Source organism: Staurois parvus, unplaced genomic scaffold (assembly GCF_062004578.1).
Source record: "Staurois parvus isolate SC_StPar_1 unplaced genomic scaffold, SC_StPar_1.0 ptg000520l, whole genome shotgun sequence".
Classification (NCBI taxonomy): Eukaryota; Metazoa; Chordata; class Amphibia; order Anura; family Ranidae; genus Staurois; species Staurois parvus.
The window spans coordinates 600772-625529 of NW_028318316.1; the positions used below are offsets into that span (position 1 = coordinate 600772).

The 24758-nt window shown below is 41.0% G+C and overlaps 1 protein-coding gene across 6 annotated transcripts in view; it reads right to left on the reverse strand.

Moving 5' to 3' along the window:
• Positions 1 to 24758, reverse strand: part of LTBP1 (latent transforming growth factor beta binding protein 1) — a 496680-nt gene that overhangs the window by 140452 nt on the left and 331470 nt on the right. For all 6 annotated transcript variants that reach the window (XM_089690181.1, XM_089690179.1, XM_089690180.1 and 3 more), the window contains 2 exons: positions 18735 to 18837; positions 4549 to 4620 (listed from right to left, as the gene is read on the reverse strand). In XM_089690181.1, coding sequence (XP_089546307.1) covers positions 4549 to 4620; positions 18735 to 18837 — 175 coding nt within the window. The remainder of the gene's footprint in view (positions 1 to 4548; positions 4621 to 18734; positions 18838 to 24758) is intronic.

Consider the following 24758-nt stretch of genomic DNA (forward strand, 5'->3'; position numbering starts at 1 on the left):
TTTGCATTCTTCAGGTTTCTGTTGGAGATACTTGAATATACAATAAATCATAATAAATCTTTCCTTTGGAAAAGATAAATATTGCTCTAGAAGCTCTACCAGTTTCTCAAATAATCCAATGCCACAGATGGCCCTTTGTTACTCCTGAATGTATTAGAGGTAGCTGGTTTCCAGTATTAGCTACCAAGAAACAATCAAGCTGTACCTATTAATCACTTAAACATCTCAGACTGAGATTGGTTTTTAAGAACAATTATCATTCATAGGACAAAATAGATCCACACATTTAAACCAATGGTGTTTGAGAAAATGTTTAGTTATCCCTACATGCCATATGAAGTTTTAAAATGTTTCTTTTTTTAAATATTGTTACACATATGTTATTATTATTATTATTATACAGGATTTATATAGCGCCAACAGTTTGCACAGCGCTTTACAATATATGGGAAACAGTACAATTACAATATATTTCAGTACAGAAGGAATGTGAGGGCCCTGCTCGTGGAGCTTACAATCTAAAGGAAGGGGGAGGTGATACAAAAGGTGATAGCTGTGGGGGATGATCTGGCGGAGGTGAATCAAGTACAGTTCTTAGGTGGAGGTGGGGTAGGCTTCCCCGAAGAAGTGAGTTTTCAAAGATCGCCTAAAGGCAGACAGGGTGGGGGCTGACCGGACAAGTTGTGGTAGGGAGTTCCAGAGGATGGGAGAGGCTCTGGAGAAGAACTGGAGGCGAGCGTGCGAGGAGGTGATGAGGGAGCTAGAGAGGAGGATATCTTGGGAGGAGCGGAGTGGGCGATTTGGGCGGTATCTGTGGATGAGGTTGGTGATGTAGCTAGGGGCAATGTTGTGGATGGCTTTGTAAGCTGTGGTTAGTATTTTGAATTTTATACGTTGGGTTAGTGGAAGCCAGTGAAGGGATTGGCAGAGAGGGGCAGCAGTCGCTGATCGCTTGGTAAGGTGTATGAGTCTAGCAGCACCATTCGTAATAGACTGAAGGGGGGGATAGCCTGTGTAACGACAGACCAGTGAGGAGGGAGTTGCAGTAATCAAGGCGGGATAAACCATATGTAAAAAATATTTAATGTGTTGGTGATGTCACAGATGAGAAATGGGCAGGGGTTAGGCAAAAGGGGTAGGATTGTACCTACCTGACTGTCATCCAATATCTATAGGCAGCTTCTATGTGATATTGTTACTAAGGCTGGCCATACACTATACAATTTTCTTGAGAATTTTGCTTTAGATTTACCAAAAACCATATAATATGAGGTCAAACCTAAACCAAACTTTCAATTGTATCCAATCAGGCAGGCCCTTGTGCTACATAGTTGAAGGTAAATCTAAAGGAAATTGGGCAGAAATTGGACAGAAAAATGTAAGAAAATTATATAGTGTATGGCCAGCCTATGTATCTGTTAATTATGGCAATCCCTCATCAGCTTGCTACATCAAGGGTTCTTCTGTAATCACCAGCAATCACAGCATGTGTCAAATGTCTGACAGGAGTTGTCAGAAGTCATTTAAATATTCAGTAAATAGCTGAATCTTCAGAATCAGAGACTGACTTTCTACTACATGTAGGTGACACACCAGCTAATTCTAACATACACTAGAGTTCAAGGTAGATTTTAATGATCAGTACTTTCTGCGTATACTAAAACTGCTTAAACAGTAACTCCACTTTTGTTGAGAAAAAAGATTCCCCTCTGGGTGATCTATGTTCTTTGGAAGGATCTTAAACTTTATTGCAGATTCCTACCTTTTGTTATTCTGAAGAATGAGTTATTTGTTTGTCTGTGTCCATGTGCAGAGTGAATCTCTATGGGAATGGTTTTATAATTTACCAATTCAGCTGCTGCACCTGCAGGGCTCTAAAGAGGAAAGTGGCATTGTCTGCATCCGTTTAGATGTAATTTCCCTTTGGGAGTATCTCACCCAAAAAAAACATTTTTGGTGCAGGGGATTCCCAAAATGTGATTTGTATCTTAGTGAAAATTTCTGGGAAAATCAGTGAGTCAATCAGACAAGCAGGAAATTACATTTCTGGGGGATGCTCTGTACACCATCCGTGTATGAAACACCTCGAGGTTGCCATATTGCATTGTACTTTACAGAAAGTTACAGTGCTACAGGAAGATAATCTTTAAAAACATCTTTAAAAACATTCAATTACAATATGACTTGTGTCGCAATTGTATACGCTATATATATGTGTGTGTGTGTGTGTTTTGCTATTTTTTCCCACAAAAGTGGAGTTACCCTTTAAACTTCAGGCTAACAGCTATTTAGCAGAACTGTATTTACAGAACTGGAACACATTCATGTTGCAAATTATAAAAGTCTTGTAATTTTGATCAGTCCGTTTAGTACTTCTGGTCTCTTTCAGAAAGCACAATGAGATATCTGAACTTTGTGCTGCCTATAAGACTCACTTTAGCCTGTTAAGTGGAAAAAAATGCTGTCTGCGGTGGCAGACACTTGAGTAAGTAGCACTGTAGAAAGAAATTGCTAGTACTTGCCAGTGGCTGGCCAAACTGAGCCCCTCATAGATCTTCATTTGGTTAGAGCAATGAATCCCTTTGTTGCCAGGTCCATACATTGCATGGACCTGACAATGGGGATTTTACACACACTCATACATTGTGTGTAAATCTGACAAGCTGACTTCTGGCTATGCAAGCAGTCTGATGACTCTGCCGGTGCCAGATTACTTGCATACCGACCTGGTAATAGCTGCCCCCCCCCCCCCCCGCCATATATCCCGGGCTCCGCTTGTCCATCTGCAGGTCTGGTACCAGCATGGCAGGCGCTGCCAGTTTGGGGGGAGAGAGCTGAGTGGAACTATGTCCGCTCTCCTCCCCTTCTTGTTGTTTTGTCCCTTCTTTCTGGGTCCCCCTGTTACTGTCTCTGGCTAGCATGGCCAGGAAAGAATCTAATGCAGTGCAATCTGTACTGCACTGAATGCAGTGGAGCACAGTGGAGACATATGTGCTGCAACACATATTACATTATTGCAGCACACACCAGAGAGAGAGCAATATTTCTAGTACCAGATCTCCTCCGTATCGCTAAGCTGATGACCTATAGGGGCTATCAAATCATCGCTTACAGAAAATATAGGGTATTGAAGTTTGTCACCATCTCATGGTGCAAACAAATCGAAGGTTTGACATATTGGTTATCTATTTACTCGGTGCAACCTCATCTTTTATATTTTACAAAAAATTGGGTAATTTATTGCATTTGTGTGTCCCCAAATAACTTTGGTGTATTATTTACAGAAATTTAGCATTTCCTAAACCTTTGTGGTTATATTGTGATATACAAAATTTAAGCTAACACTATTTTTTCTCTAAGGTGTCTGCTTTCAGAAAATATATCATATTTTGGGGTGTTGTGCAATAGTCAGGCCTAAAATTATTTTTTAAACATGTGTGCAAAAAACTGCCAACAAACACTACATTCAAGTGTGAGAGGGTGCTAAAAGACAAGAAACTGGCTTGTATTATTAGTGTGATGGTTGGCTAAGTTTTTTAGTTGTATGGCAGAGTGTTTGGTTAGCAATTATTCCCTTGAGTTGTGAGTGCTGCGGCAATCATGTTTGTCTGTTGAGTGTACAGACATGCATGCTCATGCATGTTACCTCTATTAAATGAAGCAACAGACTCAACCACTATGACTTTGGTACTGGTATTTTCTGCACAGGAGGGTTGGTGTTTGGAATAGGGCTCTGACAGCAAAAGGATTAAAGGCCATGTAAGCTTCCATACCAGAATTGCGACTTCATAAAGAATTGGCGATTTTTAACTTGGACCACTGTTGTTTGCTTTTGCATATTCAAGCTGAGAAAAGGGATGTCATTTATTCTTAATAATTAGAATCAATGTGGATTTTGATTTGCTAACAATGTTCTTTTTGTATCGTCATTACAATAAAAGCTATGGCCATTAAAAAAAAAAGGAAAAATAAATGTATGTTCTGCAAATTTTTTAGGTGATCCTATAGTAAAAGTCTACAGGGCCAAAAATGTGAAATCCTACCCCAAAGAAGCTTCTGCCCTGCACCTCACTCCTAAAAAAGTGTGCACAAATGCACAAAAAAGCCCCAAAATTGCCAGCATACACTACATTACTCCAGTAAGTTGTGAGTGCTACAGCAATCATGTTTGTCTGCTGAGTGTACAGACATGCAAGCTGATGCATGTTACCTCTATTAAATGCAGCAACAGACTCAGCCACCATGACTATGGCACTGGTATCTTCTGCATAGGAGGGTTGGTGTTCGGAACAGGGACTGTGACTTAGGAAAGGTGAGTATGCAAACAAGTGTCACAGTTGCAGATGGGGTAATTTTTAGCATTACAAGGCAGGTTGATGTTGTTAGAGCCGAATATTTATTGTATGCTACCTAAATTCTGTGGCCAGCTCTTTTCACCAAAATAAATTAACCACTGCTAATTAAGTGTTTTTTTAAGTCAGCAATAGAACAACTGCACATCAATGTTTTAATTATAAATGTAATCTAAACTTCGTTTCTGTTACTTACCTTGACAGAATGTGGCATTGATGCGTTTGTAACCTTGAGGACACTCCATATACTGGGAATATGCTGGATGACCTGCAAAAAAAAATGTATACCTTCAGTAAGTTGTTTTTAAATAGACCTTATCATTAGTTGATCACTGTGTTGCTCATTAGAGTACTGCCATGCAACAGTAAATCTATAACTAAGTAATCATTAATATATGTTTACTGTACACTAGTAATAGCCAATCAAATAAACCCCAAAACACTTTTTTTATCTTTATTTTATTTAGGCTTCTTTATGACTGCATGTGATGTGGCTAGCATAGCTTGGTAAGCAATGTCTGTTCAACTTCATAAGAATGTAGGACCTGCACTGGGCTCATTTAACCACTTGCCCACAGGGCACTTATACCCCCTTCCTGCCCAGGCCAATTTCCAGCTTTCAGCGCTGTTGCACTTTGAATGACAATTGCGCGGTCATGCAACACTGTACCCATATAAAATTTTTATCATTTTTTTGTGACATTTTGTGAAATAACATTTTTTAAATAAGTGATTTTTCTCCTTCACTGATGTGCGCTAATGAGGCTGCACTGATGGGCACTGATAGGCTGCACTGATGGTCACTGATTAGGAGGCACTGGTAGGTGGCACTGATGGGCATTGACAGGCATCATTGATGGGCACTGAAATGCAGCACTGATATATGGCACTGAGAGGCGGCACTGATAGGTGGCACTGACTGGCACTGATAGGCAGCACTGATGGGCACTGATGCACACTAATAGACGGCACTGATAGGTGGCACTGATTGGCAGCACTGATAGGTGGCACTGACTGTCATTGATAAGTGGCACTGACTGGCACTGATGGGTGACACTGAAAGGCAGCTCAGATGGGCACTGATATGTGGCATTGATGTGGCACTGATGGGCACTAAAATGTGGTCCTGCAGCTTTCAGCCCGTACCTTCATATGGGCTGTCTATTGACAGCTGCAGGACTTGTGATTAATTATGAGAACGCTCATCAGCGCCCTGGCAGCTCATTCAGAACTACAAGCCATCAGCATTGGTGGATGATAGTAATAAAGTTCATTCATTCACAGGACACTTGCCATGTGGGTGGAGCCCTGCACGGCTGCACTGCTTTTAGGTTGTGACAGTGCCTGCGGGGAGAAGATCCCCCACCCATTGTCACATCAAGGAGGGTGGGGAAAAGGGCAGAAGGCACTGGAACATGTTGCATGTTCAACCCTAAATATGGGTGTAACATGAAAAATGTTCCAAAAGGAGAAATTAGACTTTAAATGCCACAGTCCCTCTAACTGCAAATCGTAGCCAAGACAGAATTCACAGATCCCTGCAATATGCATAAAAAAAATCAGAAGCAAGGAAAAAAAGCCACTGCAGACTGGATCTATCACAACATAAATCGTCGGTTGACGTATTTCACCCAATCAGAGCTTACTCATGTTATTGCTATGGATGATTTATACAACAAACAAAAGGTTTTTGTGATCCATCTGGTGTGCACCGGCTCTTCTCTTTGCCTCTGGTTTATGAGCGTGGAAGATTGCCTTTAGCACCTGGGGTTTGAGTGGCAGCGAGGAAAAGCTGCTTGGAGCAGGGAGTCTGTTTTATGTTAGAAATAGATCAGGATACAAAATTTTGCCCTTTGAATTTTCCTGAGCATATAACATGGATCTGAGTAAGTGGACTAGGTTTTAACTGCAAACTCCGGTCCTGTGGCATTCAAAATAAACCTATGGATGAAAGGAATGTATGGCTACACAGCCACACACATGTGATACCCTGGAATATTCCCATAGAAGGGAGAAGGAAATAGCAAAGTACATCTTAAACAACATATTAATTTAGTGCCTTCAACTGTTTATAGTATTCGTCCCAGGGCTCTCATATTAGTTCTGCATGATATACCTTATTTTGCAATGAAGCACATACAGTACAGTGTTTATAGTCTGGACATAGTCTCTCCTGTCCATGAAGGCAAACTAAACCGTTCATCTTAGTTGCTAGAGTATATTCTGAATAAACCCAGGAATAAAAGGAGAGTACATTATGCATAAATGCAGGACATAGAAGGGTTAAAGTGGTAGTAAATTCAGAAACTGGCCAAAAGCTGATAGGCAAGGTTTTTATAACAGAAGAGACCCTAGAGGTTTCTTCTGTCGTAAATGTCAGCAGGTATTGTAATCAGAGCTGCACATGCACAGTTCGGACCACATTTACTGTCCATTCTGCATGCTGTGGCAAAGTCTCTCCCGTGCGCATGAGCGGGAGTGTTGTCACCTCGGCCCGGCCATTAAAGCAGCCAAAGATATGAAACGCCGAAGGTGAAGATGGAAGTCGGGGATCAGGCAGAGCCATGACAGCGCATCAATGGAGGGCTCGTCTATAGGTAAGTCTGCAATAATGTACTAATATGCAGTGCATTTCAGTAAATTAGGACTTAAACCTGCAGGGGGGGGGGGGGGCATTTTTTTTACATTAGTGAAAAGACTTTGCTACCGATTTAAGAAAGCATTGTAATTCGTAATATTAAAAGAACCAGTTGTGCTGCCCTAATACAAATACATGTGTGACAAGATAAATACAATTAGGTCTATATATATTTGGACACAGGAACAATTTTAGATTTTTTTTAGGTATTTACCAGGACATATTCAAGCTATAGTTATATAATGGATATGGGCTGAAAGTGCACACTCTCAGGTTTAATTTGAGGGTTTGTACATCCAAATTGGAGGAAGGGTTTAGGAATTACAGCTCTTAAGAGTAGCCATCCCCCCTTTTTCAAGGGACCAAAAGTAAAATGGACAATTGAATCAAAAGCTGTTTCATGGCCAGGTGTGGGCTACTCCTTCTTTACTTGTGGTATGTGCATTTGGAATCTATTGCTGTGAACCTACATCATGCATTCAAAGCAGCTGTCCATACAAGTGAAACAGGCCATTGTAAGGCTTCAAAAAACTAAACAAATCCATCAGAGAGATAGCAGCAACATTAGGAGTGGTCAAATCAACAGTTTGGTACATTCTGAAGAACGAAGAATGCATTGGTGAACTCAGCAATATAAAAGGGCATGGACATCCACAGAAGACAACAGTGGTGGATGATCACAGGATCCTCTCTATGGTAAAGAAAAACCCATTCATAACATCCAGACAAGTGAAGGACACTCTCCAGGAGGTGAGTGTATCATTGTTAAAGTCTACAATCAAGAGAAGACTTCACGAGAGCAAATACAGAGGGTTCACTACAAGGTGCAAACCATTCATAAGCCTGAAGAATAGAAAAGCCAGATTAGACTTTGCCAAAATAATCTAAATAAGCCAGACCAGCTCTGGAAAAGCATTATTTGGATGGATGAACTAAGATGAATCTGTACCAGAATGATGGGAAGAAAAAAGTGTGGAGAAAGCAAGGAACAGCTCATGATCCAAAGCACACAACGGCATCTGTAAAACATGGTGGAGGCAGTGTGATGGCATGGGCATGCATGGCTTCCAGTGGCTCTGGGTCATTGGTGTTTATTTATGATGTGACAGAAGACAGAAGCAGCCAGATGAATTCTGCAGTTTACAGATATACTGTCAACCCAGATTCAGCCAAATGCAGCAAAGTTGATTGGACATCGCTTCACAGTACAGATGAACAATGATCCAAAACACACTGCAAAAGCAACCCAAGAGCTTTTGAAGGAAAAGAAGTGCAATAATCTGCAATTGCCGAGTCAATCACCTGATCTCAACCCAATTGAGCATGCATTTCACTTGCTGAAAGCAAAACTAAAGGCAGAAAGATCCACAAACAGCGAACAACTGAAGACAGCTGCAGTTCGAGCCTGGCAAAGCATCAGAAAGGAGGAAACCCAGTCTTTGGTAAAGTCCATAGGTTTCAGACTCCAGGCAGTCATTGCCTGTAAAGGATTCTCAACAAAATATTACAAATGAACATTTTATTTATGATTATATTCAATTGTCCAATTACTTTTGGTCCTTTGAAAAAGGGGGGGGGGGGGCGGGCTACTCTTAAGAGCTGTAACTCCTAAACCCTTCCTCCAATTTTGATGTAGATAACCTCAAATTAAATCTGAGAGTGTGCACTTTCAGCAGATATTTATTATATAACTATAGCATCAATATGTTTTTGTAAATACCTGAAATACCTAACTGTATATAACTGCGTTTACTAACCCCCTCATTCAGAATGCTGATGTTTATCTTCAATGCTTTCAAAAGTCACTGATGCAAAAAAAAAAAAAACATTGGGAAAAAAGAGGCAGTTATCCCTAGCCCCTACCAGACTGCACATCATTGGTTCAATGGACTCTTCCTATCCCAAGCTTAACAGACATGGGATCCAGCAACCAACACTGCAGTACTAATGTATCCCTCTTCACTACAGTCACTGCTTCCTATCACTACCACTCTATGACAGGGTTCAGAAGTGACAGTAGAGGCAAGTGGTGTGATGAACACACATCACAGTGCTCACTTCTGCTGTCACTAAGGAATTCTGATGACATTGATATCATAGGATTTCTCTAGAAGACAGAAAGTGAAATTCCAAACAATTAAAATTGCACTCTATATATGTATTTATTAAAAAGCAATGAATGTATTTTTAAAAACTGCTCAATTACTTGAAGTCCTCACATTGGCCTTACATTAGCTACTCCAAATCCCCGGGGATGTGAAAATAAGGCAGAGGGAATTGTAATTTATGCAGTGCTTTAAATATATATATATATAGTACATTCACACCAGTCTCTAACCCTCAAGGGGCGTACAATCTAAGGTCCCTAAGTTACATTCATATATACACATACCAGGGCCAATTTGGACAGGACCCAATTAACCTACCTGCATGTCTTTGGAGGGTGGGAGGAAACTAGAGTACCCAGAGGAAACCCACACAGGTACAGGGAGAACATGCAAGCTCCAGGCAGGTGGTGCCACGGCTGCGATTTGAACCAAAAGCCCTAGTGCTGCTATTTAGTCACTGTGCTGCCCATATTATGAAAAAGATCACACTATGCAATACTAGACAGCACTGTCATCCCAATGTATTAGGGACTGAAAGGGGACAAGTTTGCTCATTTTTTGGGGGGTGCACAGAGGACCTCATCAATCTGCAGATGCTCATTTGTAGAGCAAAGAGCAGACTGGAGTTTGGGAGGTGACACGAGTATCTGAAAAACTGCAGACCCTGAGGAGTACTGTTGTCCTCTGGTTAAAAAATGAAACAGAAGGGTATAATCTGTAATATAACTAAATGGAATTCCACATATTCTGGTAGTTTCATTTCTGTAGTTCATAAGTAAGCATATCAACTGTAATTTGGCTAGAGTTCCCAATAAGAATTTACTGGGGAGCAATAATTATTTTTTAAACATATTCATAATCAAATTACTACATACAGCATGTAAGGGGAATAAAAGTAAGCAATTCCATTGACAGGTTTGTACAAAATGGTTCTGGAAAAAAAATGTTCCAGGAAAGTGCTATCCTGCCTCTCTCAATCTGCTTCAGCCATATGTCACTTTATTTAAGGGCAGGCTTGGTTTTTGACACTGACCTTTTCACACCTAGAATGTTCCCTTTCCAAGAAATGAAATTCTCTATGCATTCATATTAACAACATTGGTTCCTAGAAGCATTTTACTGCACTTGGCATTCAAATAAGACATTTATAGCCAGTGTAAACGTCATGCTGGTTTTTGGTTTCCAGAAATAAGGACCTGGACATGACAGTGGAGAGCTCATCCAATTTGTGATCTCAGAGTGTTTAACACATTAACTAAGTTTGTAGGATCTCTTGAGCATCATGTCAGTTAGTATGCAGTACCAAAAGATTTTCTGCTGAAGATCAACCTAAGTGAGTGGCTGTCATGACAAGCTTCAAATGTTAACATTTAAATTATCCACCTAAATTACATATTAACAGTGAAATAGAAGCTCTCTCGAACAACATTAAAGTGGTTGTAAATCTCAGACATGGCACATGAACAAAGCATATCCCTCTCTAGCAGGGGTGTCAAACTCCATTTCATTGCGGGCTGTATCAGCATTATGGTTTCCCTCAAAGGGCCGGTTGTATCTGTAAGTCTAGATGTCCAGAGCACCCCACCCCCATTACATAAGCTGTCAGGAATCCCACACCCTCCCTAACATCACCGCGCACCCCCTTTGGGGGCAGAGCTGGAAAGCAGAAAGCGCAGGGTATGGAGGAGGACCTCCGGAGGAGTGGAGTCAGTTACCATAGTCTGCTGAATGCTAAGAGCAGGGGAGGCAGAGATGAGGGGGTGCTTCAGCTGCACTAGGAGGTGCAGGATTTGGCAGAGGCGTTCTATTCTCCTCTCTGTTGCCAACTGCTGAGACAAAGTGGGGGCGGAGACAAGGGGGTACCTGCAGGAGAAGTGCAAGGGCCACATGAAATTGGCTGGAGGGCCGGATTTGGCCCGTGGGCCTTGTGTTTGACACCTGTGCTCTATAGTGTCTACTTGTCTCTATTCAGAGCACTACATTTTTGTCTGCTGCTTTCTTCCTCTTCAATCAACATGAGTCACTTGCGACAAGTTTTCCAAACACTGGCTATATGTAAAGGTTTAAAAATACTTTAACTATTTTTAATCCTTATGCTGCTAGCCTTAGTAAATAGATACTGTAGGAAGGTGTATTATATTTACTTGTTTTAAGCGTATTTTTACATTTCTTCAATTGCTTCCTGGTATTTGGACTAGGCCAGAATGATGTTATATATCCCTGGACGTGGGCATTTTTTTCATCTGGAGGAGGGGATTTCTCAGCTTAGCACTCTCTCCTGCCCGCATGCTTAAGCTAACGGCAAATGGATTCCAGGAGGTAAATGCTACATAAATCAAGGCGACTGAGGCTAGACATTTTAGGGGTTGTCTTTCAAAGTGATTTCTTAATAAAACAAAGAACAGAGACATGGATGGATGGGTGAATTTGCTCTGAATTTAAAAAATTAATTAAATAGCATTTTCAGTTTGTGGTGCTCTCTAGTTAGAAAAAGAGCGTTACAATCAACCTGTACAGTCCAGCAGGGTGGAAGAAACTACAAGCCCCATATTATAGCACCCAGTTCCTGAAACACCTGGGCCTCGGAGCAGATCACAGTGCCCGAGACCTAGAAACACTTGTGATAGTAAATGTACTGGTAACTCTCCCACCATTCCGTCTATGTATATCTGAATGAACAGAATCTACACCATTCAAACATATCAAGTAATAACAAGAGAGATATTTGGCGCACCAAGAGAAAAAACTCCAGACTACATGATTTCTAGTAAATAAACCACACAAGTAAAGTCCTTAGAGTCCAAAGGTGGTTAAGTGTTAATCCAACAATGCTTGACTCAGTGGCAGCCGATTCAAAAAGAGCTAGAAGAGACTCTGTGTGAAACATAAAAAGTAGAGAAGCAGCACAATCTAAGTCAGGGGTCTCCAAACTATGGCTCTCCAGCTGTTGAAGTACTACAACTCCTATCATGCCTCTGCGAGTCTTGCCTGTGGCTGTTAGAGTCTTGCAAGCTCTCATGGGACTTGGAGTTCCTCAACACCTGGAGGGCCATAGTTTATAGACCCCTGATCTAAATGCAGAACAAAAACAAATAATTTATTTCCAAAAAATTGGCATCTCACAATAGTAGTCAAATGAGCATTTGTCAAACTGGTGTCAACCGCTGTGCAACTCCGGTCCAGTCCCACTGCAGGCAGGTCTCCAATACACTGTCCTTGGCTGTGCTGGTGGTTCCCAGAACTTCCTGGTTGGCGTGGATCCACAGGGCGGGTGGGAGTGACGTCACCTCAGGGTACAGCAGCAGTAGCAGGATACGCGTTTAGAGCACGTATGCTCCTTCATCAGCGGTTGACACTAGTTTGACGAGCGCTCATTTGACTACTATTGTCAGTTGACAATTTTGTGGAAATAAAGTTTTTATTGCTGCACACTTAGATGGCGCTGCTTCTCTTCTTTTTATATATCAAGTAATGCCAGCAATAAAATATATAATGCAAGGAATTTCTTGTTTTTGACCATAGCAGAGGCAGGGGAAAAGCACTGGGCTCTTCTGTCCTGGGCACAATGGACACATGCTACTGCCTTAGAAAGAGCACAGTCACATTTGTCAACAAGTAAAGCATAATTGAAGAAAATCTGCCTAAACCAGATACAACACTGTTCCTGAAAAGGAAAATCCAATTTGATGTCTTTTATGTATCAATAAACACACAATCTCATTACTTGCACAGTCTGGTAGTCATGTACAGTAAGTTTCGTTTTTCATTATTAACTAGGCTGAATAGATTTTTTCCAGTAAAGTTCCAGTCTTTCAGAAACAACTCTGGCAGTTCTGATGCCAAGCCCCGTGATTCCAAGAGACATGTACCCTGTGGAGACTTGCACTGCTGGCAGATTAGAACTAAACACTTGCCGTGTCCTGACTGGAAACTTACAAAATGGGAACCTGCAGGGAATGTGCAAAAATAACAAATGATGTGCTGGAATACATAATTGTATTATTTTCTCCCAAGTTGCCCTGGAAACTTGATATAAGTTTGAGAATAAGCCATGAAAGTATGTCCCACTCCCAGACATACATAATGAAAATGATTCATTGTGAGGAGAGAATGTTGTACCTTAGTGCCGTTTGCCCTAAACATTATTCATTCTCTTTGCCATGTTGGAAACTTTGAGAATGAGTCAGGTCCTTGGGGTTGCTTTAATATTAAATGAATCAGCGTTCATCAGTCAGAGTCACCTCCTCTCACTTCTTCATCATCATTAGGTTCCTTGTAATCTACTAAATTTGTATGTGACTGTACAAGAATGTCTAACAAAGCAAATTGAATCCGTGACTGCACAATATTTTAACTTTTAAATGTAATTAGCATTTATAGAGAGATATATGAGAAGTACAACTAAATATAGAAAAACAAATGTCATTTAAAAAGGTTAAATACTCATAAACAGCTTGTTCACCTCTAAATTCTAAAGGGCAAAACTTGGGCGTTTGATCCTGACTCAAACAATGTCATAGTCTTGTTTGTTTAAAGGTTCTGATTTATATGTATATACACCGCTTGCCGATTGCATAATGCATATATGCAGAGGAAAAAAAATGTGGGCTCCCAGCAACTTCACATATTGGTTCACAGCAGAAAAAGATTAAGTTTGGACAGTGCACTCACTGTTCACTCCAAAAACGCTGACCAAGCTATCACCAACAGTTACATAGTTTGTCTGGCTGAAAAAAGACAAAAGTCCATCTAGTTCAACCATAAAAAAAAGTTATAATCCTACACCCACAGTTGATCCAGAGGAAGGAAAAAAACCCAGCAAAGCATGATCCAATTTGCTCCTGCAGGTAAAAAATTCCTTTCTGATTCCCCGAGAGGCAATCAGATATTCCCTGGATCAACGATACCTATAAATGTTAGTATCCAGTTATATTCTGTGTATCTAAGAAAGAATCCAGGCTTTATTTAAAGCAATCCACAGAACTGGCCAGAACCAACTCTTGAGGGAGTCTATTCAACATTTTCACAGCTCTTACTGTGAAGAAACCTTTCCGTATTTGGAGATTAAGTCACTTTTCCGCCACACATAAGAGTGCCCCCTTGTTCTCTGTGATGATCTCAGGGTGAATAGCTCTACACCAAGTTCACTATATGAACCACTGATGTACTTATACATGTTGATCATATCCCACCCCTTAATCTCCTCTTCTAAAGAGACAATAAATTCAGCTCCTCTACTCTTTACTTATAGCTGATCTCCTCCATGCCTCGTATCAGTTTGGTTGCCCTTCTCTGCACTTTCTCCAGTTCCCCAATGTTCTTTTTGTGAATTGGTGCCCAAAACTGAACTGCATATTATTCCAGATGAGGAGAATGATTTGTACAGGGGTAAAATTATATCTTTCTCTGGAGTCTATACCTCTTTTAATACCTTTTTTGATCCCCCGACAGTCTGGCTTCTGCCCACAACATTCCACAGAAACTGCCCTACTAAAACTCACTAACAACCTACTAACTGCTAAAACCAATAGCCATTACTCCATACTCATACTCCTTAACCTTTCCTCTGCCATTGACACAGTCGACCACCTGCTCCTCCCCAGTAAACTCCACTCCATCGGCCTCCAAGACTCTGCTCTCTCCTGGTTCTCCTCTTACCTTTCTCAGAACACTTTCAGTGTCACATACAACTCCTCTTCCTCTTTCTGTTGGGGTACTCCAAGGCTCTATCCTTGGACCTCTCATTTTCTCTCTCTACTCCTCCTCCCTGGGCCAACTGATAACCTTCCATGGCTTACAATACCTCCTCTATGCTGACGACACCCAGATCTATCTCTCCACTCCCCAGCTCACCCCCTCAATCTCCTCACGTATCACAAATCTACTAAGCGACATATCAGCATGGATGTCACACCACTACCTTAAACTCAGTCTTTCCAAAACTGAGCTTGTAATATTTACTGCCCCCGATCCCCCACTCATGACTTTACCATTAAGATCAACAGCACAACCATTGGTCCTTCCCCTCATGCCAGGGTGCTAGGCGTAATCCTAGACTCTGACCTCTCCTTTGGGCCCCACATCCACTCACTGGCTAAATCCTGCCGCCTCAACCTCCAGAACATTTCCAAAATCTGCCCCTTTCTGACCAATGACACCACAAAACAACTTATCCATGCCTTGGTTTTACACCGCCTTGATTACTGCAATTCCCTCTTCACTTGCCTACCGTTACAGAGGCTATCCCCACTTCAGTCTATTATGAATGCTACTTCTATACTCATACACTTTACCACCCGATCAGCGACTGCTGCCCCTCTCTGCCAATCACTTCACTGGCTTCCACTAACCCAGCGTATAAATTTCAAAATACTAACCACAGCTTACAAAGCCATCCACAACACTGCCCCTAGCTACATTGCCAACCTCATCCGCAGATATCGCCCAAATTGCCCACTCCGCTCCTCCCAAGATATCTTCCTCTCTAGCTCCCTCATCACCTCCTCCCACGCTCACCTCCAGGTCTTCTCCAGAGCCACTCCCATTCTCTGGAACTCCCTAACACAGTATGTCCAGTCAGCCCCCGCCCTGTCTGCCTTTAGGCGATCTTTGAAAACTCACTTCTTCAGGGAAGCCTACCCCACCTCCACCTAAGAACTGTACTTGAATCACCTCCACCAGATCATCTACCGCAGCTATCACCTTTTGTATCATAAGAAAAAAACAATATTTTTGACTTTTTGCTATTAAACATGCCCAGTCAAAAAATGTAGAAAATCTAATTTTGTCATAAATTTAGGCCAAAATGTATTCTGCTACGTCTTCACTAAAAAAAATCCACTACGTGTAAATTAAGTGGTTTACGTGAAGGTTTTAGCGTTTACAAATGTCGGTATAGAACCTGGAATTGTTTTTTTTTCTTACTAGTAATGGCGGCGATCAGCGACTTATAGAGGAACTGTGGCGGGTATTCTGCCACTGGGGGGGGACTGACTTGGTGTCACTGACATCCCGAGTGACACCAATACAGTGATCAGTGCTAAAAAAAGACACTGACACTGTACTAATGGCACTGGGCAGGAAGGGGTTAACATGAGGTGCGATCAAAGGGTTAACTGTGTGCTGGGAGTGTTTTACTAGGGGGCTGTGTCAGTGTGATTCACTATAAGCACATTGCTTTGAATGGCTGTGCACAGCCCCAAGGCAGTGTGCCCGAGCTGACAGGGAGAACTGTTAGTAAACAAAACAGTTCTCCTCCCCATTGGAGATCCTCGGAAATCATCGGGCGCTGGCAAACAATCGCTGCCCGGGACCCGGGGATTAACAGCCATGGCCGCAAATGGCGGTGCAGGTAGGGCGAGTGCGAGTTCCCTACCCGGAAATGCGATATCACGAATATATACGTGATTTTGCACACCCGTGCCGCCCTGTAGCAGTATATCTGTTATAGGGTGGACGGGAAGCGGTTAATATAAAACTATCAGCCCTAATAGTTGCATAAGTATTTTCCTTTTAAGGAAAATTTAAATTTGCTGAAATATCTTAAAACATAAGGTGTGCTTGCCTGTATGGTCAGTAAAACTGGATTTCAACCATCCCTCTATATTCAAATGTATCTAAAAAGAGAGAAATTACACTGTAAAGCCTATGCAGCAGCTGGCACAATTGATAAATTGTGTAATAAATATATGTAAAACAATTATGAACAATATACAAAGTGTTACAATGGTAAGAAACAAATCAACAAATACATGTGAGTCCTTGAGCAAAATGCATAAGTAAATAATAGTCCCAAATGAATGCAAGTGATATAAACTGTGAAAGGCTTTATTCTCCAAAGGTAAATAAGTATTCCAAGCACCACACCACCTCCAGTTCTCTGCCACCTTGTGCATAATAGAACTCTTAGACTCTTTACATAGAAAAAAGTCACTTGTGCTTGTACAACTTTGCAATCCCTGTTTAGGGAACTGAACCTCCACTATGTCTCCATGGACACCCCTAATCCACATGAATCCAGTATTTACCCTTTTCCTCATCAACTATGGAGCTCATACTCCCCACCGCCTCACAGCTCAGCTCTCCTGTTAGCTGGGCGAAGATATTTTTTGCTAAACAAACTGACTGAAAACTTTGGGAAAAAAAAGTTGTTTCTTAGTTTCTGCTATAAACTTTTGTAAATAACTAATTTTTCTCCTGCACTGAAGTGCGCCAATGAGGCTGCAGTGATGGGCACAGATAGGTGGCACTGATGGACACTGATAGGTGGCACTGATGAGGAGGCACTGATAGGTGCCTTTGACAGGCATCACTTGTGGGCATTGACAGGCATCACTGATGGGCACTGAAAGGCAGCACTCATATATAGCACTGATGGGCACTGGTAGGCTGCACTGATAGGCGGCACTTACTGGCACTGATAGACGGCACTGATTGGAACTGTTAGGCGTCACTGATTGGAACTTTTAGGAGGCACTGACGGGCACTGATAGGTGGCCCTGACGGGCACTGATAGGTGGCACTGACTGGCACTGATAGGTGGCACTGATAAGCGACACTGACTGGCACTGATAGGCGGCACTGAAAGGCAGCTCTGATGGGCACTGATATGTGGCATTGATGTGCACTGGTAGGCACTGATATGTGGCAACGATGTGCACTGATGGGCACTGGTATGTGGCATTGATGGGCACTTACAGGTGGCATTGATGGGCACTGACAGGTGGCACTGATGGGGCTACATTGATGATCTGATGATCAGTGTAGATGTCCCCTCTGAGGAATGCCGATTATCAGCTCTCCTCTCCTCACGAGCTGTCAGCGGCAGGAGAGGACTGCCGATAACCGGCATTTCCTATTTACATGTGATCAGCTGTGATTGGACACAGCGGATCACATGACAGAGCCAATGTCATCAGCTCTTTACAGTGATCGGTGATCCGCTGTGTCCTTGGGACACAGCGCACCACCGACTGCTGCGCTGCGCACCCCTCATGCACAGTTAAAATGGAAGGACGTCATATGACGGCCACTCCAGAACAAGAGAACCACCGCCAACCACCGTCATTACCTTATATGATGGGTGGGAGACAGTTAAAGTCATATGATCAGAGGGCCCTCTATTTCCTCTTGTACCAAATTGCATTGTAACATTACATTATGTAAAGCGCTGAGCAAACTATTGGTGCTATATAAATCCTGTATAATAATAATAATAATCAGAGGGCTGGATTCGGGACCAGACCCCGAGTGACTCTTTTTCTATTTAAAGAGTCCACTAACTCTAATAGAAGTCCTATTATGCACGAGATGGCAAAGCACTAGAGATCATGTGGTGCTTGGAATACCTATTTAACTTCGGAGTATTAAGCCTTTCACAGCTTATATCACTTGCATTCATTTGGGATTATTACCGTATTTACTTATGCATGTTGCACAAGAACTCACTTTTACCTGTCAGTTTGTTTCTTTCCTTTGTAACACTTTGTATATTGTTCATTAGCACAGCATATTTGTTTTACATCCCTCTATATTGAATGTCATCCTACCCTGTGGTGCATTAGTATGTCTTGTTATAAGAAGTTATAGTGTGGTTTCAGAAGCACACATGCAGATAAAATCTTTGACACTACTTACTAGCTTTTTTTGGACATTTCATGCATTTGCTGAAACCCCAGGAAGTACCCACTGTTCCACAGCAATCTTCCTGCTTTGAAAGTCCTGGAAGCGGCTTACCACACTTTGGAAAAAAAAAAGGAAAGTAATGATCAATAACTATATATAACAACACACTACTGACCACAAAAGACTAATGAAAAAACATCAGCAAGCAAATAAAATCTATACAGACATCAGACGTTGCAGCTTAGGTGTGACCTGTAAAAGTAACCTGTATTGAGGGAATTTGTAGGATGCCACTGACTCTTCTCCTTATAGAAAAGCTGCTTGGCTGCCATGCTGATCCAATAATCAATAACCCGGAAACAAGCATGCAGATTAGATTTCTGACTGCACTTTGACTTTCTAACATGCATGTGTGTTCCAGTTCAGTGACTTACTGGGGTTTCTTTACTAAAGCTGGAGAGTGCAAAATCAGGCTCACTTCTGCATAGAATCCAATCAGCTTCTACCTCAGCTTGATCAATTAAGCTTTGGCAATAAAACCTGGAAACTGATTGGTTTCTATGCAGAAGTGAGCCTGATTTTGTACTCTCCAGCTTTAGTAAATAAACCCCATAAAGTATGGAAACCAGACAAAGCTAGGCAACTAGTATTCTTGATATGGGGTTAGCCTAAGCACCATCTCTCACTACAAAGGTAACATGACTCTGACTAATAAATCATCTTTCTTCTACCTTTTTTTCTACCTTAACCCCCCTGGCGGTATTCCGAGTGTAGCTCGGGGTAAAGTTTCAGTACCATAAGCGGTAACCCCGAGCTACACTCGGGCTCCGGGATCCCTCGGTCACTTACCTTGTCCTGTGCTCCCGCGATGTCCCTCCTGCAGTGTACCCTGTAATGAACTCCGGCGAATGCCGGCATCTGTCATCTGGGTTCCGTCCCCTGAGAGCGTAGGGATGTACGGGGGACGGAACGGTGGGAAATTTGAAAATGACATATTGTGACATTCACTCAATACACTAAAATAACATAGAAAAACATTACTGTATCAAGCCATTTCACATTTATTTGTCCCTAGTGCTTTGTCCTGTGCCCTGCCTGCATTTTTACTGTTCTTTCTGCCTGGAAATTAAGAAATGTCCATGGCGTCCAAAAAGCATCCCTTTAGGTCAAAATTGGTTTTAGACCAGCTAGAGAACAGCGATAGTAAATTAGAACCACTTGCAGAATTGAGTGATGATTCGTGGGGAAATTTGTCATCAGACACTGAAAACGATTTTGCGACTTTGCTCAGTGATGTGCGAACTTGGTGCTATATTTCAAATTTCAGTGTTTTTGGTTTGATTATATTATTGAAATAAATTTATTATATTATTATTTTTTATGATTATTTATTAAATTATAATTTATGATTTCGTGTTTCAAATTTTAACATACCCGGGATGTTTACTAGACTCTTGTTCGGACAGATTTCAGTGAGTTATTCCTAAAAATTACAGGCCTACAATAAAAAAAATACATATTTCCATGCAAAAATATGTACCGCTTTGAGCACAGAAATATGGACATAATTAGACCGCTAGGAAGGTTAAGGATAGGATATTTAATTATTGAAGATGTTTGTACACTGTGGAGTTTATTTACAAAAGCTGGTTCACTCAGAATCTTGTTCACCCGTGCATGGTAGCCAATCAGTTTCTAACCTCAGATTGTTCAGTTAAGCTTTATCATTAAACCCTGTAAGCTGATTGGTTTCCATGCAAAAGTGCACGAGATTCTGAGTCTTTAGTAAATAAAGCCCACAGTTACATGTGCCACACGAAGACTTTGCAAAGAAAGAGTTATAATAAATGGAGATGGCGCATGTTTCTTCTGGCAGGCTAAATAATCAGTCATACTGTTTTCAGTACCTTTGAAAAATCATTTTGGGACTGGCCTGACCAGAATTAAATGTATTTCTACCTTTGCAGCCTAATTGGGATAACACCTGCTCTATATTTGTTACATGTTCTCATTCACATAGCATAACAAAAATAAAAAGGTGAGAAATAGACTTTTATTTGTTTTTTTTTTAGGTAAACTGTGTGAATAGGAAAATACAGTATAACAAATGTATAGTAGGATTTTTCCAACTTTTGACTACAAAAGTGGAAATACACTTTAGGCAACTGGCCTCATTTATTTCAGACTAGTAAAATTTCCAAATAATTCAAAAATTGCTTTGGATTCAGTCATGCAGCTCTGACATTTTAGAATTGTCCCCTAGCTCTGCACCTCTAGATAATTAAAATACAGTGGGTCAGCTCAGCCTATAGGAAAGAAAGCCAGTTTTCCTATTTTAATGGAAAAACAAATGTAAAATTGTAAAGCCTTGGAGTCACAAAGGAAAAAAGTGTTACATAAATCTTAACATATTGTATATTACATAGGAACAGAATGGATTTACCGTTCCTAGGTGTAAGAGCCTATAGTTTCAACAACACAAAGGCGAATTCTGATAATTCCAGTACTGCACAGGTCAAAATATAATAGAAAGTTTCCATACTTTTTACAAGAGAGGAATTGTATTTTTTATAAAATATGGCAGCTGCTCATAAGTAATCACACCTTAGACAGAAACAATAAATCTTTATTGAAATGTTTCTGAATAAAAAAATGAAAGAGTTACACGGTTATAATCCTTTTAAAGAAAAAAGCTGAGACATGCATGTGTTCACCTATGGAAAGTCTAGAAAATAAAGTATGGTGTCTACAGCAGTTACATTCTTCATTTTATTTTTGGCCTGCACTGCAGAAAAATTAGAAACTGATTGGCTGCTAAGGGCAAAAATAACACTAATCTCTAGTACACCATCATGCATGAGACTAAGTGTCTCACACTACTGTCATAGTCAAATGACAAAGTAAACACTGGATACTGGCATACATACTAGACAGTCCCCCACCCACCAGCTCAATTACAAAGACTAAAGCTTTCCTTTTTAAATTTAGACAGTGGTAAAGAGAAAAGAAAAACCCCTATCATTGGCTCATTTTATTATTATTGCAATAAAATAAAAAAGAATACTGCTCACAGTATAGATTTATCTCTACAATTGCCTGAGCTCCTACCTCACTGACAACAACCTTCTTGACCCTTTACAGTCTGATTTTCGCTCACTCTACTCCACTGAAACTGCCCTACTAAAACTCACTGATTATTTACTAACTGCTAGAACCAATGGCCACTACTCCGTACTCTTACTACTTGACCTCTCTGCGGCTTTTGATACTGTTGACCATCCCCTCCTCCTCAAAAAACTCCACTCTCTTGACCTCCGAGACTCTGCTCTCTCCTGGTTCTTCTCCTATCGCAGCGCTCCTTCAGTGTTACCTATAACGCTGCCTCCTCCTCTCCACTTCCTCTTTCTGTAGGGGTCCCTCATGGTTCTGTCCTTGGACCCCTTCTCTTCTCCATCTACACCTTCTCCCTTGGTCACTTGATAAACTACCATGGCTTCAAGTACCATCTCTATGCTGATGACACACAAATCTATCTTTCTACTCCTTACCTCACCCCATCAGTCTTCTCTCGCATTACTAACCTACCAAGTGACATATCAGCATGGATGTCACTTTACTTCCTCAAACTCAATCTTTCTAAAACTGAGCTCATAATATTCCCTTCAGTCCATGCCACCTCCCTTGACTTCTCCATCAAGATCAATAATACAACTGTCAGTCCCTTCCCTCATGCCAGACTACTAGATGTAAACCTGAACTGTCATTTGTCCTTTCAGCCCCAAATCATTTCACTGTCCAAATCTTGTAGACTTCACCTCCATAACATCTCCAAGATACGCCCGTATTTAACCTCTGAAACCACTAAGCAACTTATTCACTCCCTTGCTATCTCTCGCCTTGACTATTATAACTCCCTCTTCATTGGCCTACTTAATCACAGGCTATCCCCTTCTTCAGTCTATCATGAATGCTGCTGCCAGACTCATCCACCTTACCAGCCATTCCATGTCTGCCATCCCTCTCTGCCAATTCCTCCACTGGCTTCCCGTTGCCCAACGAAAAAAATTCAAAACATTAACAATAACATATAAAGCCACTTATAACTTTGGCCCCAATTACATTCCCAACCTTGTCTCCAAATATCACCCAATCCATCCTCTCCGATCCTCCCACGACCTCCTGCTCTCTAGCTCCCTTATCTCCTCCTCCCATGCTTGTCTCCAGGACTTCTCCGAAGCCAAGCCCATCCTCTGGAAGTCTCTACCCCAATCTATCTAACTATGAATGTTTTCTTCAAATATGCCGGATTTTTTTCTGCCAGAACTTGGTAGAAAAAAATTAATCTAATATTGCGTATATATATGTGTGTTTAAGCATATGGGGTTGAGCGTAAATGCAATATACTGGCCAGAATAATAATTTACATACATTTATGCTTATACACATGCTTTTATGCACATTTGCAGACGTAAACTGTGCTCATGAGCTCCTTTCTAATTGTAGCTATGGTGCGTTTTTGGTGCCTCTAAAACACTGCTCTTAAAATACTGGTACAAATGCCTGATGTACATGGACACATATATACTCTATAGTTTCACTAAATATTACATATTTTATCTATGCTAAAAAGGAATTCCCAGGGATGGCATAGGGGATCCGAGGACAGATACTAAGACCTCAATGTCCAAAATCAACCACAAGCTCATATGGTGTGGTATGCAAGATCAAATAAGAACAGAAATATATGGTGTGGGCTGGGAATAATGACAAATATTGAGGAATTGTAAGAGAAAAATCTGTACTAACCAAAAATTATATTTTACTGCAATACTGAAAAAGGTAATCTATTATAATAGCAAAGATTTGGTTGGGTACCTTAAAAGTCTTCTTTGACTTCCCATTTAAAGTTATCATAATCTGGATGTGGTGATCTTAATAGATGAGCCTGTACCCTTTTTAGATTTTTTTTTGATCAGCATAGGTTGATATATAGCTTGTTATTACAAACTTTGTCCCCATTGGAGGCTTTCCCCTACTTTCTTTCAGAACTGGAGGTGGTAAAAAAAAAATCACTTCACCGGGAACAAAGACGTAACAAAACATTTTTGTAAAATGGAGAAGTGTTAAGCCTCGTACACACAATAAGAATATCAGACAAATGGTCGTCCTTTGTTTTTTTGCATGCTGGTCTCATATCAAAAATGAAGAGGCTAATAAAGTTAAGAAAATTCTTGTAAGACAGAATTAAACTTTGGAAGTAATGTAATGTATTGTATTGTATTAAAATGTCTTCTTTTGTTTCCAAGCATGCAACTTGGGTTTTTTTTAACAAATATTAGCATGATTAAACAAAAATCGTTAATTCTTTTGTCATATGAGAACATTTTTCGTGCTTGTCCCCTTGGATAGTTTCACATGAACTGTCCTGGCTAAGGTGTCCGTTTATGAACCAGCAGTAACAGATCGCTGCTTAGTTCTCTGGCATTGTCGGAGAACACAGTTCTCCTGTGAATGCCGTTTATGAAGCATATGTAGATCAGTTCTCCAAATGAAGGGAGAACAGTCTACAAACGCTGGAAAACAGCTGATTTTACTATAATCTCGTGAGATTACAGTAAAAGATCAGTTTACTAAGCAGAGGTAAATTATCTCTGCTTAGTTTGCGGTTCCTCCGATTCTCCAGCTCTGGGCTGGAGAATCTGGTGGGAGAACACAGATCTCCAGTGAAGGACTGAACATGTTCTCCTGAGTGTCATAAACTGTGAATGACCAGAGAATAGCTGCGATCCAATGAATCGCAGCTATTCTCTGTGTCATAAACGGACACCTTAAAGTGTTACTAAACCCAGACCTGCATTCAGTATATCTGGTCTCCCACAGTACACACAATATGGAAATGCCTGGAAGTAATTTAACACACATAAAAACAGTTTAAAACAAGTAAATATGTTTTACGTTACTATCTATTTACTAATGCTAGCAGCATAAGGATTCACAAAAGCCACTGCTGATTGAGAGAATGAAGTTCCATTTTAG